The sequence below is a fragment of the Opisthorchis viverrini genome (genome assembly GCF_000715545.1).
Source record: "Opisthorchis viverrini unplaced genomic scaffold opera_v5_146, whole genome shotgun sequence".
Classification (NCBI taxonomy): domain Eukaryota; kingdom Metazoa; phylum Platyhelminthes; class Trematoda; order Opisthorchiida; family Opisthorchiidae; genus Opisthorchis; species Opisthorchis viverrini.
Genome location: NW_008751801.1, coordinates 1230867 through 1248172, shown reverse-complemented (window position 1 = coordinate 1248172; position 17306 = coordinate 1230867). Strand labels below are relative to the sequence as shown.

The following is a 17306-nucleotide window of genomic DNA, read 5'->3' as shown; positions in this document are numbered from 1 at the left end:
AGCTGGACAGTATCTTCCAGAAATAACTGCCAAATTCAGGCTTTCAGCTAAAAAAATACGAGTAAGTTCCGTTTCATTTCAAACCAGAAAGAATTGTGTTTGGTTGGTACACCCTTTCGTGCTTAACTCGTTTAATTTTAATCTGACTTATTCGGTCACTCTTCCTGACTTAATCGTCCCCAGTTAATTTCACACGCGTATTTAAAGTCATCCCAAAATTACGTCTTTATTTCGTATGCATAACGGTCAACCCAAACCTAAAAGAACAAACTGATCGAGCCATAAGAAGTCTATTTTCGGTTCGTTCTGGCGTGGTACCTTCATGGCAGCACTTGAGGCAAACCAAGTGCATGAAATTAGTGGTGAAAAAGCTGTGGCAAGTGATTTGTTGGTGATATTTTCTAATCGTTCGAACGGAGAATTAAACCTTGTTCATATTTAACGAAGTACCCTCATTCGCATACCGATTTAGTTTTCAAGTGATGTCCTACCGAATCTGTTGTTTGTGATCTTCTTCCTAAACAAACGATTCAGCTGGGTTTCCCTGGTTTGCAAATGGGCTTTTCTGTTCATTCCTTGCAGTTTGGGCTTGAGTAAAATTGATGGAAACTTGGGGAATGAGCTTACCCGATGAACCCCAAGAACGGTAACACCGGTTGTGGGTTGCAGAAGAGTTTTCAGCGGCCCCACGAGTAGTGTGTGAAATTTTATTCATATTTGTTTAACAAGGTCATGCACTTGGTTTGCAGTGGATGGAGAAACACCAAGGGTTGTGCAAACCTCTTTAAACGGGATCCATTATCTATCTCATCACCAAGATGCCTCGCCATGACGAATTTTCGAGAGCTGCATTTGGTGTGTGTCCTACAAACGAATACGAGACTTATTTACAAGCTAGTGTTGTATGGAAATGACCCTGGGAACAGTTAAACAAATTTTGAGCTGCATGATGTCCCCCATAGTTTATGGCGGGTAAAAAATCGTTGTTTATGAGAGCCAATTTAATTGGAACTGGCGCCATAAAAATTTGTTTTCAGAGCCTTCATGGTTTACACGATAATATTGGTCTGTAGGTTTTGGACTAACATTTTTCAAGTTCAGGAATATAGCAATCATGAAGTTTGATGTTTCAAAAGGTTCAGTTGTGTTACCGAAACCCTGGGAAGCGTTGACAGATATTCCGTGGAACAATGCAATAGTCTGGCTTGTTTATATTGATTCGATCAACCGAATTTCGCATTTCGTGTATGTTAAGTCCAAATTGGCCATTGACCGTCCCTTCTCCGACCTGACTCTCAGGTAAAGTACAAATCTGCTGTTGTAAACCTGGGCAGGAAACATGTTGGACCATACTGTTTTGATCGAAAAACAAACCACCGGATGTCGCAAAAAACTGCGGGAATTTGTCATCAAACATTTTACAGCATTTGCGTAAAGCGTCGGCGTTCGGTGCAATAACGCTGACCAGGCGCTGGGCAAATCCTTTCGGACTGCGTCTAATCTGCGTGGTCAACCGAATCCGACAATCGGATAGTCGTCCGATCGATTCGATTCGGCGGTCTCGGGGATTATGGAAAACTCTTTCAACAGACGGTCCGGAACGAACCCAAAATTGGTAACTATAAATTTGCAGTTGTGTGGCATTTGGAAGTGAATTGATAGTCTTGGACGATAGAGAGCGGCTGAAGTTGGACGTATGAGTAAGTCGCTTTGTTGTTTTTCTGGGATTTGTCACGTTGCCTCCAATGAAAATGTCTGCCTTTCTCCGCGTACTTGACCTTAAAATGTAAAATTAAGTAATTGTCAGTTTGTTATGTTTAATTATCAGCACAGCTAATAAACAGGATGCCTTATTTCAGGGGGATGGGGAAGAAATCAGTGATAAGAGAATTACTCAGACATCAATAACGGTTAGCTCCTTCGTTTCCGTGGCAGGACAGCGTGTATTTCTTGGAAGAGACATTCCATTAAAAAGGGCTTCACGGGTAACGAGCCGGTCAACTTCATTGTGCTCCACTACCAGTCTTACACAAGTTTTCACTTGTCCTTCACTTGGACGACTGGGTGAAAATAATCTATGAAATTTATTTATTTTCTCACGACCTTTTAATAGAGTTTTCAAAAGCACCATTCGTATCAGCTCAGTCATTCGATCAATCCAAACATACAGAACTAATTTTGGACGGATGTCACTCAAGATATATTCTGATGGAAAATTTTGGTGACAGGTCTAAGTGTGCGGTTATCGACTGGTGGTTTCCAAGGTCCTATGCTGTCTGCACAAACTGCTGTCGTACTGTTCTCAGTCTTAGTCCGTATTATCTCAGGCTTTGAAAACTTGTGTATACAGTAAAACAAATTGGAACAAATTGAGCAGCCGCTCACGGATGTTTAATCGACATGGTCGTCATATTACAATTCTGTTCTTGAAAGATCTCAGAAAAGTTATTTTTTCACTTTAAGCTACTGTAAGCTACGAAAGGGCTTCTCACAAGATTCATTCTAACTCTCCTCTCTTAGGTTGCTGCTATCCTGTTCTATGGGGTTCATTGTGGTTAAGTAGGATGAACACTGACATCTGTGAATAGAGATTTGTTTGAAAACTCTTTCTGTTTGATACTAAATAGGTGAGGAAAAACCCCGTTTTGCTGTGTTTTGGTATTTCATTAGATTCCCGCTAGATGAGCTTGAATTCAGCGCTGTGAAATGTTTCTTGCTGTGTACGCACTCGTAAGCATGAGTGGGTCACCAAGTCAGAAGTGCGATGGAAGAGATAAAACTTCATTTGTGCAAATTAGCTACACAAAGTTCTGGCGCACCGTCTCCATGGCACCTGAGGCATAGTCCGCAGCGGTTTCCATTACGTTCCTGGATAGTGTTGCACCTATTGCCGTATTAACCCGTTGTACTTCATTTCTCATATCAAGAGGGGTGTTAGAACAATAAGGATATGAGTGCCGCTGTCAATTCATAAGCAAAAATACCGGTCGACAGTGACTGGTTTCGCTCTTATCTCTAACTGTTGCCTTCAGGGGAAGTACGGCTACTCCTATTCAACGGTTGAATGCATTTCGTTTGTCCATGCTGCACGGAGTTGAGCGGAAGGGTAACCATGAGGCTAATTCAAGCATCCTTACGAATGAATGTATGTGGTAATTACCTGGGAGTTTGTAGAATTATACATCTGATTACGCAAAATGAGTTTTCTGAAAGTATTTGGCGGCTGTGTTTGTCGGGAGGTCAATAAATAACAGAATTAGTTGGAGTGATCCGCACATCAAAAAACCTCGACAATAGGTCTTCTTGTTGGGGACAGATGTACTTAGAATAAACTCACTTGATGATAAAGCATTGCTCTTCTTATTAGTTTATAGAATACTTGCTTACTTAAAGGTCACATGGAAACTTATAGATTGGGAAAATGTAGTGATCAGGCTGCAGACCTCTGACAGCACTGACATCAGGGCATATCATCCCGAAAGAGCCTAAATGCTTTGCAAGCCATTTAAATGGATAAAAACTTAGGTTAAATATGACTGAATAAGAAAGCAAACCTATTCGAGTAGCAACTGCTTGCAGAAGAACAAAAAATGTCCACTGTGAAAAGAATATTCGGGAGGATAAAAATGACCAACTTCTTGTTTCATCCACTTGCTCCTTGTCAGCGATCCGTAATTGTTTTACCTTTCATTCTTGAGCAAATGCGTACAAGGTTCCATTCATTTTGTCGGCACGACCTGATGTTTTGCATCGCTGCACACAATGGCTCTCAAAGTACTGACAGAGGATAGTGAATTTGTTAAGAAAAGAACCGATCTTGGTAATTTTGTCATTTCCGTTGAATGTATTTATGTCTATTCGGAGGCCACCTGTGTTAATATTATGCACAGTAGAACTGTTTGAATACCTCGGTCTCCAGATCACTCGGAATACTTGAATTCGTAGGTAATACAATCACCAGGCATCATAAAGTGAATCAAGCTTGGAAGCATGTTGAGGTGAAAGTTACTCTTGTATATAGGATAAGACCTATTGAACCCATGAAGGTAGCCACAAGGTAGCGACAATCGTTGTCTCAGAACCATAGCTCGTGTGGGTTGGTGTCGGCGAATCCGTAACGGTGCAGATAGAAAGCGCGTTTTCGGTTATGTAACTGGTACTTCCATTGAATAATGTGTCCAGACCCAGAAGCTGCGTTGGTTGGGACATGTGTTGCGTATGCGGAACCATCGTTTGTCGAAGAGAGTGGTGTTTTCCATGCCCAATTCAGAGTGGCGTAAACAGAGAGGTGGCCAAACCTTGAATTGGCAGAGGAGTATGAAGGAGATCACGAAACGCTTGGGTGTCGTCGGTGCTACTCGCCTTCCAGGATGGGGACCGCGTGATCCTCACTGTGCCTGGTTGGAGACACTACAACATATGGCTGCCAACCGATGTCAGTGGCGTTCTTGTTGTCAGTTTCTGTCCAGATTGCCTGAGTGAATGTCTGGAGGTGTAAGCACCTCGGAATGATTGTGTTACGCTAGCACTAAGTCCTTCCCCCATCCACCTTTATTCTTTTCTTCACAATGAGGCTTTCAAATAACTCATGGTTGTACGGCAGTGAAACATCGGTGTTGAATACTGATGTCCTGCTGTCGATGATGATGGTACCCACTGCTATACTGTTAGACCACAAACAACATAAATATTCACCCCTAACTGCTGATTACAATTCTCTATACTGAAGAAGTGGTTCACTCGACAATGACTCTCATTTGAACACGGATTGTGTTTTAATAGGAAACTTAGCTGAATTTAGCTGAATCTCTCATTTATATTAGTTCAATATGGGTTCAAGTTTGACGGAATCTCATGAACTGCCTCCAGACGGGTAGTTCATTTCTTTAAGCTGCGATCTAAATCCGCGCAGAATACAAGGTCGATTCTTCTGAGCCGCTACTCTTCGTATCCCTATTATAAAAAAGCGTGAGGGAGTACTGTCTTTGACGCACAGACATGCATGCAGAATTCTGTGTGATGTTGTCAGCATGTCGAAACATTAGTAGCTATCTTTGCGCACTGGTGGTGAAGGAAGATGTTCAACTCCATGACAGATTTGGCGACCTGATCATTGACCAATGGTGACGATAGCTACCTTGTATCTCCAATGGGGTCAGTCGTCGTCAAGACTGTGAACTTTTCGAAGCGTTGTTTTGAATTGAATCAGACTGAGGGAGTATGTAATCGTGTGCGGTGTTCAAGAATGTACAAGGAAGCTCCAAAAACACAGATGCTATAAATTATTCACTGGAAGACAACTTTGGGGCTGAAGAGGCTTGAATGGAATCCACTGGTACACCACCAACATGAGGAAGTCTGGAAGTGAGTCTCATGATGATCACACCAACCACAGTTTTGTGGCTTGAATACAGATCAGTGGAAAGCAATAATGCAGTGCTACGTATTCAACCGGCTTTGCAAAAATGAACGTGAAAGTGAACGGGTTTAATCGACTGAGATCAAATTCAAACCAAATTTACACAAAGCTCTATCATTCAAACTTGGAAGTGAGTCTCATGATGATCACACCAACCACAGTTTTGTGGCTTGAATACAGATCAGTGGAAAGCAATAATGCAGTGCTACGTATTCAACCGGCTTTGCAAAAATGAACGTGAAAGTGAACGGGTTTAATCGACTGAGATCAAATTCAAACCAAATTTACACAAAGCTCTTTACATTCAAACTTTCTTTGTGCTGGGGAATACTGACTAGCTTCGGTATGTGAAATCTTCAAACACCTAATTGTGTGCAACAGTTCAGCGCTCAAGAAGGTGAATGTGTTTTAGCCATTCAGTCACTCCGTCTTCACTAGAGGCGCTTAGATGGAGCAGACGTTTGTCCATGTAGAACCTATGGCCAGTCAAAGCGGAATCTGTTCCGACAACCTTCTCATGAGTGTTTTTAATCGGCATGCTTCATCGAAGACAACAATATGATGCATATATACGGAGATGGTCAGACGAAGAAATGGACGTTCTAACATAAAGCAACCAGCTGGGGTTGAACTCAAACCAGTTGAGAACTATGTACGTCTCAACGGTTTCTGCGTTTTCGGTTAAGAGGCTGTATTTTAATGGGATAATGACAGTGATCTACCGCAAATGACTGCGGCTTTGAACATTTCACACAGTCAATTTAGCGTCTTACCATTGTCCCATTTTTAACATGACCTGTCATCTTCTCTCGCTGCAGAGAAAACGAGATCCCAACAGCGTTTCCGAAAAAAAAACTGCCAATTTATCTACCGCGGTATCGTTTGTGAGTGGCTTTCGCACAGAGATTAATCTCCATGGGACTACCAACTTCTTCCGTACCAGAAGTCATCCGGGTTCGTTGTTCCACAATGTGTTCCAATTTAATCAACTCCGGCTTACAAATATAGTTGGAGAATTGTTTTACATCTGGAAAACTGGCAAGATCCGTTTAGTGAGCACACCGAGCACTCTTGTTTTGGACCTTTACCATGAATGAATGAGTCACAAATCAATCACATGAAACGAGTTTATTCTGCACGAAGCAATCATGCCTGCAGTAGAGTGTACGATGATTGCAGAATGACTATCTTCCTCAAACACTCAGCTGGGATACGTTTATGAGAGTTCACATAGGCACGACAGAACCAATGTCCTCACGTCGAATTTGGAAGCGTCTAACAACGTCCATCCAAAATTGAAGTTTACTTTCGAACACACCTATTAAGACTCGGTGATGCGCCCTTTTGCTTACGTAAACTGCGGCTAGCTGTTTCATTGGAGCAAACGAAAATCGCAAGTTAAATTGAGCGTTTCGAAATCCTCTGAAACATAAATCCCAACTAAGTGTCTGCCAGTGAGAGTCTGGTTGTAAAACCCCGGAAAATAAGAACTTTGTAAACACTTGTGAGTTCCAAGACGGTAAATATTCCGGTACTACAAATCCAAGGAGCAGCTAAGTTTTAAAAACACGCCGCCAAGCCTATTTAGGATAAACGCTCCGGTTTCTAGAAATCGACTGAGCAAGTTATGTATTCGATTTCCAGTACAACTGGGTAGATTATAATCAGATCGGGGTACCCTACTTTCATTCGTCTGCATGTGATATACTTAGGCAACACGACTCAGCTGTTCCAAGATCGAGCAACTAGGAACGGCCATTACGGTCAAATCCACTGATTATAGCTAAACCTGATGCTGTATCAGTCGGTTTACTCCTGTGATCCTGTAGCCACCAAAGTCAATGAATGAATAGTCCAGCAGGTTTCAGACTGTCCAGCGTGATACCTGATTAGAAATTCCTGATAGGGAGTTCAACCAATAGGCACAACCAGGGCAGTTGTTAGGTCATCTTTCGAGCCCAAGCTTATTGCCCAAGAGCGAACACTTTCGCCTGCTCAGACGTGAAACGTAAGGAGTCCAATATGTGCAAGATGAGTAGTGGTACCACTTTCGCCTAACGTTCCATGTCCCCGACACGGCCAGGAATATGTCTTACTGATGAGCTGTAATAAGAGACAACCGGACATACTGTGAGACGTTGGGATTCTATGGACTCATGGTAACGTAAGGGGATCTTTCAAGATCCAATAAAACTTCATCTTGTCAGTGAAGCTAGTCTGTGCTGAAAAGCCAAGAAGAACTGGACAGCTGTTTCATCCTTGTTGGGATTCATCAACAATGTGAATCTCGCGAAACTTAGAGATTTGAACTCTCGAATTTCGGCTAATGACTGGAGGCCTAACCTTTGATCATGAGTGGCTGATCAGCAGTGTGATTTGTTCTCAATTAGACAGGACGAAGTATCAGTCATCCTTCAATCAGGGAAACTACATCATGTGGGCACGGAATGACTGGCCCCTAAAGTGATGACTTCTCAGAGAGAAATTATCCTTCCCCTGAGCTGCTTATGGATTTACAGATAATCAGACTAGAAGGTAAAGTAAATTTGGGTGAACTAGTTGGTTTTGCGGAGAGGAACGACACGATGCGTCCTGTGCTGTTGAAGATGGTATTTTCACAATGTTTTCCATCTGGTCACTTTGACGTTATTTTGAGACCACTGTTGTTCAGGTGGCTGAGGCACTACCAAACACTCTTCTGGATTTTAGCTCCATAGAACAGTGCAAATGATAGAACGACATTGGCAGACATCCACTTGCACATGCTTGAGTTCAGCAAGTTTTCACGAGACCCACAGCCGTAAGACGTCTGCGAAATTAAGACAGTAAATCCGCGGGACTATTTCATTTAGCGACCTCAGAATAATTATCGACGGACTGGAACCAATTAGTATTCTTTGTGCGTGGCTCACGCCCATTTATGTACAACCTGATTTAAAATGATTCAGAATCATTTTCAACATGATGACGTATGGACTTATGTAGTGATTGGTAGAAACCCAGTTTTTAGCTTGTTCTGGGTAAGATAGCAGTTTGCCAGGCTAAAATTTGAGGATAACTGATGCGATTAAATCAAGTTCACACAAATCCTTTTGAAGATGGAGATCGGAGAGTGTGACACACTTGTTCATCAACCTGGATTTCAGCCGTCGTGTGACCAAGATTACCACATTGTTTTGGTTGAAACCCAAGAATGAAATGCTCTCTCGCCACTTACTGCACCATGTTTCGTGTCTGTGACAAACCATACCAACTGTACTTCTTCTACCTACTCCTAAGTATCTTCTGTGAAAGCCAATTTGCGTACATCGCACCGTGTTTATTAGAATTTTGGACAGGCATTCATGCGACTATCTCGGTCAAGGTCTGTCTTGGTGAATTGGTGATCAATTTAGTTGTGAAGAATCTGCTAGGAATGTGACTGTCTATTTCGCAGTTTCTGCAGTGTGTATCAAATGAAGGAAATTTTACAGTCTCAACGAGTTGATACACGTCATAATTTTTTCGACAGGTGCACACTCTTCCTTAAAAGGCTGACCCTCATTCGAGTGGGTAGTAAATTCCTTGTCAGGAAAAACTACACAGTGTTTCGTCTGACGTTGGTTACGTTGTTCCTTACATGCAGTAAATCGCACCAAGAGTGTCTGCTTTTCACATCTCACTACTGTGAATGAAGGTATATTGATCAAGGATAACAAGTACTTGCTGAAAGCCTTGTTGGTTGCTGGGGCACCATGCGATAAAGCATTCACATTCATTTCACAGATGTCCGTACACATTTGCCTGTCCCCTAACAAGCATTTTGATTCAGGCTGCACGATCCTTTGACTCGACTTTTTCAACTGGGAGAAGAGTCCTGCCAAAACCCTTATCGAGTCATCCATCAGTGAGAAGAGCGACATTGCTGAAGCCAGACTGTGAAGATTACGGCGCACTTGACGTAAGAGCACACAACGGACTGGGGAAAGATCGGGTTGTTGTATGCACGACATATCTAACGGTGAACCGGGGTCCATATTGTTCCAGGCCTTCATTTTGGTTGTTTTACAGCATTCCAATTGTACACTTAATCGGTTCCTTTTTGGTGTCCCAAACGTACCTTGCTTTTGAGGTTGTCGTTCTTTCTAACTTCGGATTTGCGTCATATTTATGACGTACCGAAAACATAGGACCTCGGCAATGCTGTTGGTTTGGTGGATGTGGTAAGGTGAAGACAGTAACGATGACACCTTTGTTGATGAGGATGATGGTAAAGATCACTGGTAACAATATCAGTGTTGAAATTCATGCTTCGTTTTATCAGTCAAATAAAGTCTTCATAATGAAACAATTGTTGAAATGTGTGACGAAGATCACTTAGTACTAGCCTAGTCAGTTGTCCCTATCAGTCACATAAAAAGCACTCCATTCGTTATTTCCAGTCCAAAAGAAGCACAAATGAATTTGCTGCATAAGAGCTTGCATATAAAAACTGAATATGGAATAATAACCCACCTGTCAGAGTGGCTCGCATTCGTAACCACTGCTTCGTATGTTCTCACCCGAAGCATTATCCAAGTGTAAGGATATCCAAAGTGTACCTCTGTCAGCGCGTAGTCAGAGCCTTCCAAGTGTATCCCAGTACATACTCAGTAAGCTTGGCTGATAAGTTCAGGTCCTTTTTAATTTCATTGGAACTCGTTAGGATGGTCGATTTGCAGTAGCCATGACGGTTGCATCAGCGCCGTTCGTCTCAGGAAAATCAGTTTCAGACCTGCGACCTTCCTGCCAGTAGTTGGGGACTAAACCAGGGCGGCTCACCAAGTAGTTTGACTGTTTCTCACTCAGGCGGGGCATAGTTCCACTCATCTTCCAATCACGGGAACCACATCATGTGGGTACGTAATGACCATCTGGTCGACAGACTACTTCTCACATAAAAGTTTTATTATTTTGCGACACTGTTCAAACATGAGCTACTAATCGATTGATGCCGGATAGAGATTTGATAATTATCAGTTACGATTTCTTCACCTAAAGTTTAGCGAGCTTTACTGAGTACATTTTCTTATGTCTCCAGATTTCACAGTACCTGATAAATGAGCTTACAGGGAGAAGGGGAATTCGCGTTATTTTCTCCGGTAGTCTCCGGCAAGGGGTGTCAAAGGATACCAAAAGACGATCAGGCAGTAAAATATCCTTGTGTGGTATTTTGACAAGCATATGTCGATTGATTAGCTACATTTGTGGCTTAAATGAATTGGTGTGCTTTTATATGATCAGAATTCGTCCAGACGTAGATACGAACATCAACTTCAAATATGGATAGTTGAAGAAGTTAATAGAACGCTATGTGCGATAGCCGCAAGTATTGCTGTGTAGATCCACCAGTGATGGCATAATGGTTGGGTCTAACACGTGAGAGATGCTGATTTCAGTGAGGTTCTGATGTTGATGCTAATTACCAGCTTAGCCTTAGTTCAATCATACAACCAAATAGTTTGGTGTAAATAGTGGCATAGTCTAAGGGTGTGCTGCACCGAAACCCTGTCACCAATGCTTCTGGATCCAGGCCTTCTATCACTGGTGAAAATCCCATAGCAGAGTCGTTAATTGACGGGAGCAAGCTTGATGAAGCGGAATGTATAACGGCTCCTACCTAATTATTATTATTATTATTATTATTATCACCATCATCGTTACTGTTAGCTGTAATAAACAGGTACTTGTCGTACAGTGGTTGTAGCTGCCGCAATTTCGTTCATTGATGATTCGGAGAGGTGGGTTAAGTAGCTGCGCATTGGAGGCGGGAACTGATAAATTAGTGCGTAAATACAGCACTGTAGGTGGACTGCCAAGTGGTGGAATGGGAAAGGGAACTGTGCATTGAAGGCAACAGCTTGAATGCACAAGCGCCATTGAGGGCGCGACTAGACCATGTCTGGCAATGTCACTAACCATTGATGTGGCCCGTCCAGGGGTCCCCCTCCAGGAAAACAGCAATGACCAGCGCAGCTGAGTTTGCTGGTAATGGTTTTTATACTTCACTGCCAAGTCGTTATTTGACCGCTTATGGCTCTGTTCCACCCTTCACGTGATTGTGCGTAAAGAGCCGTTATACAGCACTGTAGGTGGACTGCCAAGTGGTGGAATGGGAAAGGGAACTGTGCATTGAAGGCAACAGCTTGAATGCACAAGCGCCATTGAGGGCGCGACTAGACCATGTCTGGCAATGTCACTAACCATTGATGTGGCCCGTCCAGGGGTCCCCCTCCAGGAAAACAGCAATGACCAGCGCAGCTGAGTTTGCTGGTAATGGTTTTTATACTTCACTGCCAAGTCGTTATTTGACCGCTTATGGCTCTGTTCCACCCTTCACGTGATTGTGCGTAAAGAGCCGTTTGAAGAAATTGGTCGACTGGTATACGCAGTACGTGGCCAAGCCAGCGCAACCTATGCAGTGTGATAAGTTCATCTATGGAGCGAACGTTTTCATTTCTGTGAACTACCCATGCAAGATGTTACAGCACTGAACACCTCTAAAAGTGCCTCATGATACATAGGTTTGGTATCCATGAGTAGAATTTTCTAAGTGGAGAACAACCTCTAAAACTGTACCTAGTTGAGAGGAAAAGCTTACAGGTTTGTGGTACCTTATAGAGGGTGGTTTCTTTTCTTTTCTTGGAATAATTTTGAACGATACACTGTTTGTTTCGAGATACTGACAGATACGGTCGAAATAATCATCGGCTTTATTAGCTTTCAAAGTTGAGTAGAGACTGTCCAAGTGCGATGTGTTCAGTCGTTCATGTTTCTGCTTTGGAGCTGTATGTCACACAGTGGTCTAATTCAGATGAATTCCAACTGTTAGCATGAAATGAGGGTTCATACTAGGGCACGAAGAATTTCCAGATAAGCACGAATCATTAAGAGTTATTTTTTACCGAACCTGTAATTCTTGCGCGAGTCAAAGTTGTCCTGTCGGAAAAGCCACGTAAAAGTTTAGTCCAGAATTCCATTTTTCCGGTAGAAAGTGACTAGCGTGAGTTCTAATGAAGGCAAAATGAAAAAAAATTGCTTTATTGCTTTGGATAACTTATGCTCCCCCCGAAGTTCCTCAATTTTTTAATCTACAAAGATTTAAAAAACACTCATCGGACGTGATTTGGCATCGGAAGTGATTTCGACATTTTAAAGTTATTTCGAATCTAAAATTCATAGGAAGTGTACTTTCAACAAAGTATTTTGCATGGAACAGAGGCCATGACACGAATAAGTCACGAGCGTTCTGCTCCACAGTATATCATCAGTTCGACTGACTGCAGGTTGGCTGGTGGTTCATTTAGGATGAATATGCTCCTGTATCCTGATCGGACATCCCGACTGCAAGTCGAAGCGACTTTTACTTTGTTAGCCTCCATACTACTCACCAGTACCTTGGAACTGATGTTGAAATATCGGCGGAGGAGTGAGCGTGACGAATCACCCCTACGACTTTCCTGCTGCTGGCGGCAACATCAGATATTTGAATATTAGTCATATCTGTTGCAGAAAAAGAAACTGAGGCATGAGCTTGATTTCCGCACGCAGATAAACGCCAGAATTACGGAAAGGAATAAACATCATTTCAGAAGACGGCCCTGGACAGTTCTCACAAACCTGTGAACAGACTTCAAGACCTTTTTGTCGGAAGCTAACCAGAATCGTCCGAAGTAATCCAGGCAAAAACTACTCCGAACGGAGTCCAAGTTGAAAAGCCTTCACTGAAGACGTTGGGGCTAACACTTTTGGTGGCTACTTAATTTTTTACCAACTCTAGAGGGAAAGGAGGTATGTGTAGCAAAATACGCTCATTTGCATACCAACTTGGTTTTGACGACATACTCACCTTCTCCTAGCCTCCACCACTCTAACCAAGCCATCTGGTAAACTAATATTCATTGATGTTTTCTGTCCAATTAGTGCATCATGCCTGCACAAAATATTCAAGTTAAGACCGAACACATAGCTTGTAGAGGGACATGAGCACTTGGGGCATTCGCGTGGCAATTGCACGTTTCAACTTACGAAGCGTGCGGTTATCTTGAGCTGATGCCAAGTGCTACAGTGACTGGAATCCTGAGCTTCCTGAGGTAGGGCGCCTTTGCAACAGGAAGGCCGATGGCCATAATAAGGTGTCAATTTCCGAAGACACTCAGCAAGAGTTGTACAGCAACAATTCAGGCCCAGTTTCTTGAGATTGCGCTGGAAGTTGCCAAATAAATTCACATCAGCCGCGAACTCATAGCAAGCCCTATCGAAGTCTACACTGAATCATTTGCATGAATTGGAGGCAGTAGAGACGCTACCGAACCAAGGATGTATCGATTTTCTTATTCGCGCAATTATTTGATTATTTCGTATGCAGTCATCTACGCAACCATTCTCGTTGGAGCATAAATAGTCTGATTATCTTGTAAATAGGTTAACTGATATTCGAGTATTGTTAACCAACATCAACAGAGGACTAGACATGTACACACAAGATGAACGTCTTCAGAAATTTTCAGTAATCAGTGGAAACAAGTGGATTTAACCGGGATTGGTCTAATCATCCGACCCTAGCCAATTTGACAGGTGCATGAAAAACTTGGATTGGTACATTCGTTTTACACTGTCAGAGGCAAATTACCTTTAGATATCCTGTTTTCTATCGGCCATTAGTTACAATGCAGGATACGATGGTAAAAACTAGAATGCTTATTGCACGTAACCGCTTTACTCTCATGGAGGTTGAACGGAATGGTTATTTGCATCCGCTGTGAAAGAGAACACTGAAAAAATGTGTTTTAGAATTTTCTGGAGACTCATAAGTTCAATACCTTGTAGACGGTGGTAGAAGTGACCGCGTAAATTTTGATATGCCGATACGAGTCGCGGGGCATTGTGAAACTGTGAAATCTTTTGTTTCTTCATTGTCATCATCATTGACAGAAATACAGCGATGATAAACAGCAACCTAACTGCCTTTTCAGTGTTGTTTACATGGCCAATTGACAAGACAAAGGTAGATCGACTTTGGGGAGAAATGCGACAACTGTCGAAAAGAAAATGGTCGAAAAGAATCAATGGTATTGCTTATCTTCCATGCGACTTGCTCTGTGCTTGGTTGGAGGAACTGAGAAAGCATTTAGCCCACCACTGATGTGCGTACTATCGGTTTCTATTCCGACTCTCTGAATGGGTGTTCGGGGAGGGAGGTGGATAGGAACCTTGGATATCTATGATAGGCAAGCCCTAGGTCTTCTTCCATTGCCTATCTTTGTTCGAAGCCTTGTAGGGTTTTAATCAGATAAAGTGACGGTTGTACGACAATGAAACACTAGTGTCCTTCACTGATCTTGCTGTCAACAATGACGATGAGATAACTCTCGACATAGCAATAGTCTGTCTACATATGAACGGTAGCCTCAAATTTATAGGTGGAAATCTTAGTTAATATTGGTAAACAGGCTTTGATATACAAAACAAAGTTCTTGGCCTGTTACCTACCTTCTCTTTACTTTGATATAATCCTGGTAATTCATCAGCTGCAAACAGTCCGGAATCGCTTCCGTCGCCGGAGGGAAAGTAGACATTCTCTCGCTCCACTGAAGTGTGTCTATTAAAGGATTTGATGTATCCTTCTGTTTGAAACTCCTATCCAAAGTGATTACTGTTAGGCCAGATGGAGTTGGGGGGCCGATTGAAGGAGTAGAAGATCTAATAGAGAGGGAACATTTGTGGTTGTTTCTATTGACGTGCCATTCCGGCTCGAACCCGTGGTTAAAGCGTGAATCATTTCGCCAATCCCTATGCAGAAGTCGATGTGAACCTATTGTCCGTTGACTGAACAAATGAGACGTAGCAAAATCCATGGATCTATTTCTTCCGAGCAGACCAGATGTGAATGCTTCGGTTTGTCGTTTAAAATGAAGGTTCATTGAACCAGTTTCAAATTGTCCCATATCTCCTGCATTCAATGTCGGTTTTAAATCGTGTGTAAAATCAGCTACGAGTCGAGGACTATTCGCTTTTTCTAGGCTGCATTCGTCAGGAGGGGGAGGAGGGTTAGGGTGGAAATCCATCGGTGGATTCGAGTTGATTTTGTTTGGAATTGACTTGATTGCACTCATGTTCTGGCTAAAAGTATTGTTAAACTGGGAACACATGCTATCGGTGGATGAATACTTGGAATGGAACTTCAGTCGACGCCAAATACTTTTATGCCTACCAGTATTTGGGGGAACTTCGTCTTTCGAAAAAGGTTTGCCACTATCTTGTGACAACAGACTGGATTCACTATCCACCCTAGTAAAATGATTGTAGGTATTTCCCGGAACGCATTTTTCGTATATTTCGGGTTTGGAAGGCTCATTCTCCAAATGGGTATTTTGCAACTCTTTTATGACTCGATCGACTTCCGCTTTGTGTGAAATTTCAGCTGACGCTTTTTTTATGTCCGTTTTGTACGGTACATCATATGGCGTGGGTTGTGAAGCTTCTTCCAAAGGCTTGACCGAACAGCCGTTTGATGAGTGTAGATGAATTTCCGAATTAGAAGTTTGTCCCAAATTCCATTTATCTGTTTCAATCAGTCTATTCAAAGGGTAGTGTAGATTATTATTAGAAACGTTAGCGTATGTCTGTACATCACATGATCCAGAAGTGGCGTTTACCCTGAATCCCTCACTATCAGCGACGTCGTCGTAGACAATTTCGACGATTTCCCGACGTACTGGCAGCACAGATTGTGGTGTGGTTACTTCTAACCTAGCTGACGAATTTCGTTGTCCCATCGTCGATCGTTTGTAGTTCACCCCGTCACATAAGGGGGAGTATTAACTCTTCACGTATGCTGCATGGTTATTTGCAAACTCGATAACATTGATTGTTTGTCACGTGCTCATCATTTAAGCTGTCTGCATATCGATGCTCCATCGCCCAATTGGGTTAAAGTGCACGGAGGCCAGTCAGCTGGTACTCGAATGAGAATGTGATCAGAAAACTGGCTAATACAGTCAACGAATCCCATCTCAACGCTTGAGCTCTACGCTAGACCCGAACATGGTAAGGCGGCCTCCACATGTTGGCTGCGAAGGCCCCGCAGGTTTATAAAATATGGTATAGCGTAAGGGAGAGATTTGCCAGTAGCATAAATGTTTGTATGTATGTATGTATGTATGTATGTTTGTATGTATGTATGTATGTATGTATGTTTGTATGTATGTATGTATGTATGTATGTTTGTATGTATGTATGTATGTATGTATGTTTGTATGTATGTATGTATGTATGTATGTTTGTATGTATGTATGTATGTATGTATGTTTGTATGTATGTATGTATGTATGTATGTTTGTATGTATGTATGTATGTATGTATGTTTGTATGTATGTATGTATGTATGTATGTTTGTATGTATGTATGTATGTATGTATGTTTGTATGTATGTATGTATGTATGTATGTTTGTATGTATGTATGTATGTATGTATGTTTGTATGTATGTATGTATGTATGTATGTTTGTATGTATGTATGTATGTATGTATGTTTGTATGTATGTATGTATGTATGTATGTTTGTATGTATGTATGTATGTATGTATGTTTGTATGTATGTATGTATGTATGTATGTTTGTATGTATGTATGTATGTATGTATGTTTGTATGTATGTATGTATGTATGTATGTTTGTATGTATTATGTAATGTATGTATGTATGTATGTATGTATGTATGTATGTATGTATGTATGTATGTATGTATGTATGTATGTATGTATGTATGTTTGTATGTATGTATGTATGTATGTATGTGCTAATCCGGGCAAAAGGCTTCATTGCTACCTTAGTTTCGCATGGCATATCAGGTTGTACCATCCACTAAT

General features: G+C 41.9%; 1 protein-coding gene across 1 annotated transcript; it reads right to left on the bottom strand.

The window, feature by feature from the left end:
- Window positions 1–1034: 1034 nt before the first annotated feature.
- T265_06758 (hypothetical protein) lies at window positions 1035–16277 on the bottom strand (the record flags this gene model as incomplete). Its single annotated transcript, XM_009172103.1, has 2 exons — window positions 1035–1778; window positions 14930–16277. 2 exons carry the CDS (start codon window positions 16213–16215, stop codon window positions 1148–1150), a joined length of 1917 nt encoding a protein of 638 aa, XP_009170367.1.
- Between the last annotated feature and the right edge of the window lie 1029 nt (window positions 16278–17306).